At 35.4% G+C, this 13,325-nt stretch overlaps 2 protein-coding genes across 2 annotated transcripts; both read left to right on the top strand.

Annotated features, from left to right (window-relative positions):
* Positions 1-1,577: 1,577 nt before the first annotated feature.
* LOC107930902 (receptor-like protein EIX2) lies at positions 1,578-4,274 on the top strand. Its single transcript, XM_016862664.2, has one exon. It carries the CDS (start codon positions 1,578-1,580, stop codon positions 4,272-4,274), a length of 2,697 nt encoding a protein of 898 aa, XP_016718153.1.
* Positions 4,275-8,696: 4,422 nt separating this feature from the next.
* LOC107930901 (uncharacterized) lies at positions 8,697-9,365 on the top strand. The gene has a single exon (XM_016862663.2). It carries the CDS (start codon positions 8,697-8,699, stop codon positions 9,363-9,365), a length of 669 nt encoding a protein of 222 aa, XP_016718152.2.
* The last annotated feature ends 3,960 nt before the right edge of the window (positions 9,366-13,325 follow it).

Below are 13,325 nucleotides of genomic sequence, written 5' to 3'. Positions count from 1 at the left end.
AATAAAAAACTTAAAATTAAAATATAAGGGAATTAAAATTAAAAAATTAAAATTAAAATGAACTTTTCCAACATCGATGGAGATGCTAACTGTAGCAGGGAAGAAGTGGAGATGACTTCGCGGCTCTTTCCCGACCCGAACCATAAAGCTCATGGAAGTCCGGAAATGACCATGAGGATCTGTGTTTGGAACTAGATTACAAGCATGAGGATCCGAAAATGGAAACCCAAGACCAAGAGCAGAACAACTCTGGAAGTAATAGAGTCGTCCCCTGTCTAAAGCAACACCACCCAAGCTCTGATGGTCAACGATCACTGCTTCAACATGGACTTCACTACACCCAAACCCTTCCCTTATGGCTACAACTGCAACTACAACCCTCACTGTCTTAGCTACAGCGTAAGCAAGCAAAAGCAGCTACTTGGTTGAGTTGGTTCTTCCATAAGTCAAGCTTGAATCCTTCATTTATTGTTTTTGCAGGCAACATTGTCGTCTTTCTGTGTTGGGGTGGTATCTGATGGTGGTAGTGACATTGAAGTCGAAGGTGATGCGGTAATATGTACGGATTCGATAAAAAAATCCTATATTTGAATCAAACAAAATGTTTTTGACAAATTATAAAGAGTTGTCTATACTTTAATCAAAAGTTAATAAAAAAAGGTTGTGTTATTATTCAATGGGTTAATATGCTATGTCAGGAACATGTAAGTGAAAAATAAATTATTTAAAAAATATATAACTAATTTGTGGAATTTTAAAACTGGTTAATTTCTACATTAAATAGAGAAAAAGGAAAAAAATGAGTAAAAATGAAACAAAAAAAATTTAAAGAGTTAAATAAAGTAGAGTGAAGGATAAATTGATTTATTTTCAATAAATGTTTAAGGTCCCAAGAAATGATTATGCAAGTTTGAAGTAGTATTAAAAATTTTACTTAGTAATAGCTAAACATATAGAAAAATTATCTTATATAAATTTTATGTCTACCATTTATAAGTTGAGTGATAAAACGTAAATTTATTAATAATTTAATAATTTTAAATGTAATTTACCTTTAACAAAATTATAGTTGTTACGTAATTAATGTTGGATGCCAAATATTTTAAAATTTTAAAAAATTAAAAATTACGAGAAAATATAAAAAGTAAACTCTTAAAATTTAGAAATAAAAATTTTGTATAATTTACTTTAAAAATTTTAAAGTATTCATTAGAATGAGCTCAATGACTAATTTTTATGCGGTCTATAATTTCGTTAACTTGATAAGCCCTGTATAATTTACTTTAAATATAATAGTTTTAGATTTTTTATTATAATTGATTTAATATTATTTTATGCATGAAAAAAATTAAGGGACCGTGGCATCCATTTTGTTTGACTGAACTTTATTTCTTTAATATAATATTCGCAATTCATATTACATTTTGTGGGAAATTAAATACAATTAATTAGAAATTTCCCTTGACTATTATCAATTAAATGCATTTTGTTGGAAGAAACTTCCTTGCGCTTCATGTATGTGCGCAATATTTTTGTGTTTTAGCTAAGCTTAGTCTGTATATTTTGAGTTGTGAGCAATGGCAATTGCAACCATGACTACTCCTCTTCCTATTTCCTTATTCCCTTTTCTTCTTCTTATTCCCGCTATCTGTTTTACCATTTGTCATGCCAATTCCAACCTACTTTGCATTCAAAGTGAGAGAGAAGCTCTTTTGAAATTCAAGAATGATCTTATTGATCCTTCAAACAGGTTATCTTCTTGGGTTGAAGGAGGGGATTGCTGTAAATGGGTTGGTGTCGTCTGCCATAACTCAACAGGCCACGTCAACCAACTGCACTTGGTTTCGCCCCCTTTTTCACCTTCAGCCCTAGGAGGCAAATTAAATCCTTCACTGCTGGAGTTGAAGCATCTCAGTTCCCTGGACTTGAGCTATAACATTTTTAGCAGCATACATATCCCGAAATTTTTGGGTATGCTGGATAGCTTGACATATCTTAACCTCGCTTGTACACAATTCCAGGGAGTAATTCCTCATAACCTGGGGAATCTTTCAAAGTTGCAGTATCTTGATCTTCGAGGTAATGGAGTGAGCAATATTGAAGCAACAAGTCTTCAATGGGTTTCTGGACTTTCTTCCTTGCAGTACCTTGATTTGAGCTATGCGAATCTTTCTAAAGCAACTGATTGGCTACAGGTAACATTCAAACATCCTTCTTTGTTAGAGTTGCACTTGTCATATTGTGGTTTAGAGGGCCCATCTCCGATTATTGTCAATTCTTTGGAAGGCCCAATTCCAGATTACTCTGGGAACATGTCGTTTCTTGAAGTTCTTGATCTTAGTTTAAACCATCTCCGAGTTCTTGATCTTTCTTATAATGGAATTAAGCAAGACATAGCAGAAATCCTACAAAGTTTGTCTAGATGTTGTCTGGATTCCTTAAAGTCATTGTATATGGCAGACAACAATCTTTTTGGCCATTTAACTGATCAACTTGGGCACTTTAAAAACCTAGCTCACTTGTCCCTTGCTCGAAACAAAATTTCTGGTCCCATTCCATCATCGATAGGGGAGTTATCATCTTTGAAGTTTTTTGATGTTTCAGAAAATCAATTAAATGGTACTTTTCCTCTATGTTTTGGACAACTGGAAAGTTTGGAAACTCTGGATTTTGGGTATAATCTATTGGAAGGCGTTGTATTAGAAACCCATTTTTCTAGGCTCTCGAGATTGACAACTCTGAAGGCATCACAAAATAGGCTTAGATTTGAACCAAACCCAAGCTGGATCCCCCCATTTCAATGTGAAATTATTGAATTGAGTCACTGGCATCTTGGGTCAAAGTTTCCCCAGTGGTTGAAGTTCCAAAATAAGTTGTCTGTGTTAGATATTTCTGATGCAGGAATTTCAGATGTAATGCCTACTTGGTTTTTGAACTTACCCACTCAATTTGAAAAATTAAATCTCTCCTTTAATCAACTTACTGGAGAGATTTCAAATTTGAACGTGACAGACACTATTGACTTGAGTTCAAACCGCTTTACAGGTCCATTGCCAAGAGTACTTTCATCTTTAAGAATTTTGTTTTTGTCAAATAATTCATTTTCAGGGTCCCTTTCCGAATTCATTTGTAATCCTTCAATCAGCGACATGATAGTTCTTTTCATTGATACAAATCTACTCATTGGAGAAATTCCAGATTGTTGGATTCAGTGGAGATATTTAGGTTATTTAAATTTAGAAAATAACAATTTGACAGGGAATATCCCATTTACTTTAGGATTTAGAAATCTTTTTATGTTAAACCTTCGAAACAATAGCATGTTTGGAGAATTTTCATCCATAATGCAGACTTTTGTGAGTTTGATTATGCTTGATCTTAGTGAAAATCATTTCAGTGGAAGTGTACCAGCATGGATTGGTGATGAGCTCTCGAACCTTGTGATTCTAAGCCTTCGATCAAATAACTTTGATGGTCATATTCCTCAAAAAATTTGTGATCTTCAAGTTCTTCAGATTTTGGACCTCGCCCATAACAACATTTCAGGCACTATTCCAAAATGTTTCAATAATTTAGGTGCAATGGCCACAAAACAAAAAGGCTATAATAAAGTTTTTACGCCGGAGATCTATGATTTCCCATTTTACTTTACAGAATTATTGGTGTTGAAAGGACGAGAGGATGAATATGGTCACACACTAGGACTTGTTACTAGTATAGACCTTTCAGCTAACAGTCTTATAGGAGAGATCCCCAAAGAAATTGGTAGTCTTGTTGGACTATTGTCTTTAAATTTTTCACGAAATTTCCTGACAGGACGTATACCAGACAACATTGGCAACATGGAGCTAATGGAATCTCTTGATTTGTCCATGAATCGGCTAAATGGTGAAATCCCTCCAAGTTTCTCCAAATTGAATTTCTTGAATCACTTCAATGTGTCGTACAACAACTTGACAGGACAAATCCTAACAAGCACTCAGCTTCAAAGCTTTGAAAACTTGTCTTATGTAGGAAATCATCTTTGCGGACCTCCTCTCACTAAGAATTGCACCTCGAAAGGTATTCTAACTGATGCTACAAATAATGGAAGTAGCAGCGACGGAAATAAAGTGAATTGGCTTTATGTCAGCATAGTTCTTGGCTTTGTAATGGGATTTTGGGGTGTAGTGGCTCCCTTGTTTTTCTTTAGGTCTTGGAGGATTGCATACTATCAAAAGTTGGACCATATATGTGGAAAATTGTATGTGTTTTGGGCTACTATGGGTATGTAGTTTAATGGGAAAAAGCCTGTATAATTAAATTTTGTGTGTGTTTGATGGGAAAAAGGAATGTTGCAATTAAGCCTTATGTTGATATGAATGAGGATTGTGGACGGTAGGTTCGGGTGTATGGGGTGAGTCTATTGGCTCGGGTGTAGTAGTTTGTCCCCTCTTTATAATGGGTTTTGTTTTGTAACTTTTTCATTAATGAATTTCTGTTTTTTGCAAAGAAAATTAGTAATTGTTTAAAAATTTGTAATTATTTATGGATGTATGGTGGTTATCATTGATAGTTTCCATAGATTTATTGTTGGGAAAATGGTGAAAGACAGGTAGCTTTGAGATGTCCTGTTTTGGTTTCTCCATTTTGAGTTATAGAGAGAAGAGAAAGCTAAAAAAAAAAAAGTTTTTGATTAATTATACAAGGTTTGTAAGCTTTTGTCAAAAGTTAACAAATAAAAAAATCTTAATATAAATATAAATAAAAATAAGATAAGGAGGGATTTTATTAATATATATTTATAAAATTTTATTTAAAGCGTTTGATTTTGGGTTTGTGAATGGTGATTTGTTCTTCATTGGTATGATGTTGTAGTTTGGATTTGCTAGATGCATACATCTATGAATATATATATTATTAAAACCTTATGGGATTTTATTATTCGAATATTCTTTGTTGATTGAGAAAAAATGGCTAACATTCTATATATATTTATATACTATATTTAAGAGTTTGATTGAGTAGTTGCCCATCATTCAAGTCGTAAGATTATCAAAATAATCATTAACTTTATAGAGCAACAATTATTACTTTAAGGGTATTTTTATTTTTTCATATATTTATATAAACTCTAGAAAAATAAAACATGTATAATTAAGGATTGTGTGTGTTTCTAGTTGATTATATAAATCAATTGATCTAAACTTTGAGTCTAAATTTAATACTCGATACTTGGTTCATGCTCTCCCTCTTTTGCAAGAATAAATGGAATTTCAAGCTTGCTTTGATAATATATGATTGTGTTTAATTGTATTTCAATAAGGTAAACAATAATTTGATCAGAAGAATCCCACCTTCTTCGGGAGATACAAATCTTCTAAGGCTTGTTTGGAAATTACTATTCGCATTGCAAGTTTTTCGAGTTTGGTCATTCTTGATCTCAATGAAAATCATTTCAATGAAAGTGTACCAGCATGGCTCGTAAAATTTGTGCTTTTCAAAATCTTCAAAACTTAGACCTTTTCCATAACAAGATTTCAGGAGCTATTCCAAAATGTTTCACTAATTCAGGTGCAATGGCCACAAAATTTAAGCATGATGCTGCGTAGTGGTCCTGCTATTTCATCTGATTGCCTCCTACATTTGAATGCATTATTGATGCCGAAAGGATGAATATAGTATCACACCAAGACATGTTACCAGCTAATAGTTTCACAAGAGAAATCCCCAAAGAAATTGGAATCCTGTTAGGCTATTATCATTAAATTTGTCAAAGAATCTCTTAACAAGGAATATACCAAATAACATTGCCAACATTTTAAATAAATAAAAAAGAGAGAACACCTGATTTTCGGCAAAACAAGAACGAAATTGACAACATTTTGAATAAAAAGTTCACATTATAATACTAAAAATAAAATTAGTAAATTTTCCCATCTTATAAAAGCACTAACTTGATGTGGTTTTAGTAACATCCCGCACTTTCCCGTTTCATTCCCATCTTTGTCTTTCTTTAAAATATTTTCTGTATATTTTAACATCAACTTCAACGACTATGTCAAGCCCGAACAAGCATTTAACTTCCTAGACGACAGGTACTTCTCCAACATCGATGGAGGCGTTGACTGTACCAGGAAAGAAGTAGAGATGACTTTGTGGCTGCTTCTCAACTCAAACCATAAAGTTGATGGAAGTCTGGAGATATACATGGGGATGTTAGCGGTAAATATAGAGTTGGCTCGGTCTGTTACACTATTAGTTAGTTAGCTAATGTTAGTTAGCTGCAGTTATTCATTTTTGTTATATTTTCTTGATTCTCTTCATGTATATATATGGATGCTTATCTGAGTATAAGTTGTAGATATGAAATATAAAATTGCTTTCTCTATTCATGTTTCTAGTCTTCTAATATGGTATTAGACCCAGGTCTTTGAGTTTTTTTCTTTGAAATTCGTGATGACAAAAGATTGAGAAGTTGTTGGTAGCAGTTCCACCAATGTTTACAAGAACTTCACTAACATGAAGATCAATATCCAGCTTGATGAAATCAATTATCCTGTGTGGAAACAGTAGGTATCTTTTGCTTTGGAAAGTTATGGTTTGGAGTCTTACATTGATGGTACTCAGGCTATACCTCTTGAGTTTGTTTCTGATGAGTCTGGTTATCTAGTTAAAATCCTGAAAGAATTTCATTTAATAAACAAGATAAAGTCGTAGCATCTTGGTTACTTTCTGCTGTCAATCCTGAGATATTACCAGATTTGGTCATGTGTCAATCAGCTGCTGAAATTTGGGAAGTCATTGGTCAGTTTTATATGCTAAAGCAACTACCAAGATTATGGATCTTCGGTATTCTTTATACTCTCAAAAGAAAGGGGATCAAAACATGCGTGATTATTTGAGACAACTTAAATTGATTAAGGATAATCTTGGTATATGTGGAGAAAAGATATTTGATGCAGAGCATATTCCAGCTATTTTTAATGGTTTACTTAGTGAATTTGATTCGATGGTCACCTTAATCACCACTAGCAGGCAAGCCTATGATGTACCTGCTTTGTCTTCGATGCTGATTGATCTTAAAGCTAGGCAGAATTCAGGTGCTATGGCTGGGCTCTTCAATGTTAATCTTGTTACAAGTCAGTCTACTTCTCATGGTGCACAGGGTTATCAGCAGCCCACAGAAAGTGTGTCTGCTTCAGTTGGATATCGAGGCAGAGAAGGTTCATTTCATTGAGATAAAGGCAAAGGTCATTTTTCAAATAGACCTCAATGCCAACTGTGTGGAAAAATTGGGCACATTGTGCAAAAGTGTTATTATCATTTTGTTACTTCATTTACCGATTTTCCTAAGCCTAATACTGGTCATAAAGGTGTTAGTGCTAATCTTTGCACAATGGGGGATGTTGATCATGACAACAAACAGAATGTAGCAGGTGCTTTTGTTTCTGCTAATGGTTTTTCTACTTCTGTGAATGCTGCTATTGCTGGAGAACATGTTTTGTTTCCTGATTCAGGGGCCACTTCTCATCTCACTCATGATGCTTCCAGTGTGACAAATAGTGTCCCATATATTGGTGCAACTAAGGTCACTATTGCTAATGGTTAGTCTTGTTAATATCTAGCATTGGCCAAAGTACCTTGCTTACAAGTAATAGACCTCTCCATAAGAAAAATTTGATGTATGTGTCTGGCATAACAAAGAACTTGATGTCTATGTCACAGTTCTTAAAGGATAATAAGGTGTATTTCAAGTTTTATGCTACAAAATGTTAAGGATGCAAGCTAGCTCTCATTAGGTGTTGTTGCAAGAAGTTGAGCAAAATGGTCTGTACAAACTAGAGGTTGTTAATATTAGTGAATTTGATTCTGTAATGAATGTTGAAAAATAAAATGTTAGTGTATATAGTGTTAGTGTTTCTTATGATACATGGCATAGAAGACTTGGTCATTCCTTCTCAAATGTGATGGCTAAAATTTTTCGTTCTTGTAAAATGAATGTTCCTAAGAATGAAGATGTTACTCTTTGTGTAGCTTGTTAGATGGGAAAGAGTCATAAACTTCCTTTCTTGCAGTCAAAGACAGTCTATACCATGCATTTGCAGCTCATTAAGACTGATGTCTAGGGTCCAACTTTTGTATATTCAAGTGGTTTTCGATATAATTGTTGAACTTTGGCCTGCAGTGCAACATGCAACCAGCAGTAGCTCAACTCAGAAACAGTAGCTACACTACTTGATATGCAACAATGAAGCTGAACCAAGTGCATTAAGTTATTTTATTTATTTTGTTCAAATGTAACTTTGTTAGTTCAATTGTAATTTGTTCAGCAAAGCTGGTAGGATTAGTCCTTGATGTAATGGCTGTTATGTCAGCCCATTTTGTGTGTATTTTAAGTTACCAATTAATCATGTATTAGTGGGGGCAGTTAAGCCATTAGGTAACTGTCAAGTTAAAACTTGTAACTCATATATTTTCAATTTTTGAATGAAAAAAAGTAATTTTCTTCAGTTACATTCTTTGTTGGCTACTATTCTTTCTTTTGCTTCGATTTCAATGTTCTTGCTTTGCTGTTTTACTTTTGTTCAATGAAAATGTTCCAACAAATAGTAATCAGAGCCTGTCATCTTTGAAGGCCTCTTTTGTTGGTTGTTTCTTGTCAATACAAAACTTGAGAAAGTAAAAATCGAGGTTGTTGAATTTGTTAAAGTAGGATGAGTTTCACACCACCTCCACCACCTGTGTTCACTGGAGAGCACTACCACATTTGGGTAGTCAAGATGAAAACATACTTTCAGATGCACGATTTATGGAATGTGATTGAAAATGATACTGAACCACCTCCATTGAGAGCCAATCCTACCATTGCTCAGATGAGGCAACATAGTGAAGAGTGCTCCAAGAAGCATAAAGCCATGGCCTGCTTCCGGAATGGGGTATTAGATGTAATCTTCCCCAGGATAATGGCTTGTGACTCACCTAAACAGGCATGGGAGAAGCTGAATGAGGAGTTCATGGGGTCAGACAAAACAAGGCAGCAGCAAATGATCAATCTTAGGAGAGATTTTGAGAATTTGATGATGAAAGAGTCTGAGACCATTAAGCAGTACTCAGACAGAATTATAGCCACTGTCAATAGCATAAGGCTCCTTGGAGTGGACTTCAGTGAGAGCAGAGTTGTTGAAAAAGTCATCACCACTCTCCTTGAGAAATTCAAGTCAAAGATTTCATCACTTGAGGAGTCAAGAGATTTGTCAGCTATTTCACTGTTTGAGCTGATAAACTTTTTATATGCACCTGAACAAATGAGAGCAAATAGGCAGGAAGAACATCCTGTAGGTGCTTTCCAAGCAAAAGCCAATGAAGGCTCAGGTTCAAATTAGAAAATGAAGAAGCCTTGGTTCAACAGAAAGGAGAAACCAGTGAGAGATGCAGGCAAGAAAGAGTTCCCACCATGCATTCATTGCAAGAAGACCACACATTCAGAAAGATACTATTGGTATAGGCCAGACATTCAGTGTAGGAGCTGCAAACAGTTTGACCATGTTGAGAAGGTGTGCAAAACTAAAAAGAAGGAACTCGTTTAGCAACAAGCTCAAGCTGTTGAAGATCTTCAAGCTCAAGAGGAGCATGTTTTCACAGCCTTTTATTTTGCTAGCAAAAATAAAGCTAGAAGTTATTGGTTAGTAGATAGTGGCTACTCATATCACATGGTAGCTGATGAGAAGTATTCAAGAACCTTGACAGAAACTTTGCTGCAAAGATCAGAATTGGTAATGGGAATTTAATTAAAGCTCAAGATAGAGGTGATGTTTTGATCAACACTTGTTCAGGTAACAGAATCATTTCTGATGTGATTTTTATGCCTGACATAGATCAAAACCTACTTAGTGTTGGTCAGTTAGTGGATGAAGGATACACCTTAGTCTTTAGAGATGATTCTTGTATTGTTAAAGACTCATTCGATCAGGAGTTAGTTACTGTAACTATGACTGATAGATGTTTCATGCTTGATGTAAGTCAAATTGAGAAAAAGGCTTACACCAGTCTTGCAGATAGTACTGATCTTTGGCATAGGAGACTAGGCCGTGCCAATTTTAGATCACTATTACCCAAGCTGAACTTGGTTGAGGACATGTCTAAAGTTGAGGTCAGTAACACTGTTTGTGAGGTTTGTCAGCTTGGTAAGTAGGCTAGATTGCCTTTTTCAGCTGGTAGTGTATAGAGAGCTCGAGAAAGGCTTGAATTGGTACATTCTGATGTTTGTGGACCAATGAAGACACCTTCATTGAATGACAACAAGTATTTTGTATTGTTCATAGATGACTTGACCAGGTTTTGTTGGGTCTATTTTTTGAAGCAAAAGTCTGAAGTGTTTGAAGTTTTTAGCAAGTTTAAAGCTTTGGTTGAAAACCAGTCTAGTTGCAAGATCAAAGCCTTGATAACTGACAATGGTTCTGAGTATCTGCCAGACAGATTTTAGAAGTTATGTGAACAAGTTGGGATTCACCATCAGTTGACAACAGTGTATACTCCTCAACAGAATGGAGTATGTGAGAGGAAGAACAAAACTGTGCTAGATATGGCCAGGTGTTTGCTATTTTAGAGCAGATTGCCAAGTAAATTTTGGGCTGAGGCAGTCAATACCTCAGTGTATTTGCTCAACAAGTTGCCAACTCGTGCTATTAAGGACAAGACTCCTTTTGAAGCATGGCATGGACTTAAGCCAGTGGTATCACACTTAAAAGTGTTTGACTGTGTCTGTTATGCTCACATTCCAGTAGAAAAGAGGACCAAGCTCGAAAATCGAGCTACTCTAGGGATCTTTGTTGGCTATAGCAGTACCAAGAAAGGCTATAGGGTGTTTGATCCTTCAACAAAGAAAATTTTGGTGAGCAGAGATGTAAGATTTGATGAAGGGAATGTTTGGAGCTGAAATGGTGCTGAAACAGGCTTGATTGAAGAGGATCAGCTAGACCTTGTAGTTGAACCTGCAGAAGAAGGAGCAAATGATGAGGTGTTGATGATACTCCTGTGAGAGGCACCAGAACTATTGATGACATCTACCAAAGGTGCAATGTGGCAATAGTTGGACCATCTGACTTTGAGTAAGCTATCAGGGACAAGCACTAAAAGAAGGCCATGGAAGAAGAATTGGAGATGATTCACAAAAATAACACTTGGGAATTGGTGAGCAGACATAATCATAAGAAGGTCATTGGTGTTAAATGGGTGTTTAGAGCCAAGTACAATGTTGATGTCTCATTGAACAAGTACAATGAAAGCTTTGTGGTGAAAGGGTATAATCAGCAGTATGGGATCGATTTATTGAGACATTTGCTCCAGTTGCAAGGCTGGATACTATCAAACTTTTGTTTGCTTTGGCTACTCAAAAAATGGAAGGTTCACCAACTGGATGTTAAGTCAGCATTTCTGAATGGTTTTCTCAATTAGGAGATTTTCATTAAGCAACCTGATGGATTTAAAGTTGCAGGAGAAGAAGATAAGGTCTATAGACTGAGAAAGACCCTTTATGGCCTAAAGCAGGCACCAAGGGCCTAGTATGACAGGGTTGACACTTACTTGTCTAGGCTCGGGTTCGACAAAAGTGTTAGTGAAGCTACACTTTATGTGAAGAGGTTAGAAGGTAAGAATTTGCTGATTGTTTCTTTTTATGTGGCTGATTTACTTGTGACTAGAAGTAAAGATGAACTGATTGTTGAATTTAAAGCTCAAATGCAAAAAGTGTTTGAAATGACTGACTTAGGGATCATGACTTACTTCCTTGGCATGGAAGTGCATCATTTTGATCGAGGCATATTCATTAGCTAACATGTTTTTGCCTTGCAAATTCTCAACAAATTCTGTATGCAAAACGGCAAAACAGTCATCACACCTGTGGCTTAAGGGGAGAAGCTAACTATCAATGGAGATCAGGAAAGGGTTGATGAGAAGCAATATCGAAGTCTAGTAGGCTCCTTACTTTACTTAACAGCAACTAGACTTGATATCATGTTTGGTGTTAGTCTTTAATCAAGGTTTATGCACTGCTATGATATGGTTCATTTTAAAGCAGCAAAAAGAATTCTTAGATATGTTAAAGGTACCTTAGATTATGGAGTCAAGTTTGAGAAAAAAAAAGGGAGATCAAAAGGCAACTCACATAGTGACTGGACTGACTCTGTCGATGATATGAAAAGCACATCTGGTTATTTTTTTACACTTGGATCAAGTGTTTTTTGCTGGAGTTCAAAGAAGCAACAAACTGTTGCTCAATCCACAGCTGAAGCAGAGTACATTGCAGCTGCTGCAGCTGTTAATCAAGCCATTTGGCTTAGGAAGGTCCTACATGATCTCAATGAAGATCAAGCTGAACCAACTAAAATCATGGTAGACAACCAGTCAGCAGTTGCCATAGTCAAGAATCCGGTCTTTCATGGTAAGACTAAACATTTTAAGATCAAATTCCATTTTGTTCGAGAGGCTGAACAATCAAAGGAAGTCAACCTTGTTCATTGTAGCTTAGAAGCTCAATTAGTAGCCTAGGAGCTACTAGATTTGAAATTTTGAGAAGAGAAATTGGTGTCTGTTGCATACAGTCCAAAGAGGAGTGTTGAACTTTGGCCTGCAGTGCAACATGCAACCAGTAGCAGCTTAACTCAGAAACAGCAGCTACACTGCTTGATATGCAACAATGAAACTGAACCAAGTGCATTAAGTTGTTTTATTTGTTTTGTTCAAATGTAACTTTGTTAGTTCAATTGTAATTTGTTCAGCAAAGCTGGTAGGATTAGTCCTTGATGTAATGGCTGTTATGTTAGCCCATTTTGTGTGTATTTTAAGTTACCAATTAATCATGTATTAGTGGGGGCAGTTAAGCCATTAGGTAATTGTCAAGTTAAAACTTGTAACTCATATATTTTCAATTTTTGAATGAAAAAATTAATGTTCTTTAGTTACATTCTTTGTTGGCTGCTATTCTTTCTTTTGCTTCGATTTCAATGCTCTTGCTTTGTTGTTTTGCTTTTGTTCAATGAAAATGTTCCAACAATAATGTCACTTTTGTTGATGCCTACTCATGTTATTCTTAGATTTATTTGCTACAACAAAAATCTGATGTTGTTACTACCTTTTTACAATTTAAAAAGTAAGATGAGTTATAATTTGATAACAAAATTAAAGAGGTTCAATCTGACTGTAGGGGGAATTCAAATCTTGTCATCTCAACTCTTCTATTTTGGAATTAAGCATTGAGTCCCTTGTCCACATACTTCTGAACAAAATGGTTTTGTGGAACGAAAACATTGCAGGTGGTGGAACTTGGTCTTACTTTGTTGGCATAG

Source organism: Gossypium hirsutum, chromosome D11 (genome assembly GCF_007990345.1).
Source record: "Gossypium hirsutum isolate 1008001.06 chromosome D11, Gossypium_hirsutum_v2.1, whole genome shotgun sequence".
In the NCBI taxonomy this organism is placed as follows: Eukaryota; Viridiplantae; Streptophyta; class Magnoliopsida; order Malvales; family Malvaceae; genus Gossypium; species Gossypium hirsutum.
Note: the sequence above shows the minus strand (reverse complement) of the source record. Positions and strands in the feature narration are given on the sequence as shown.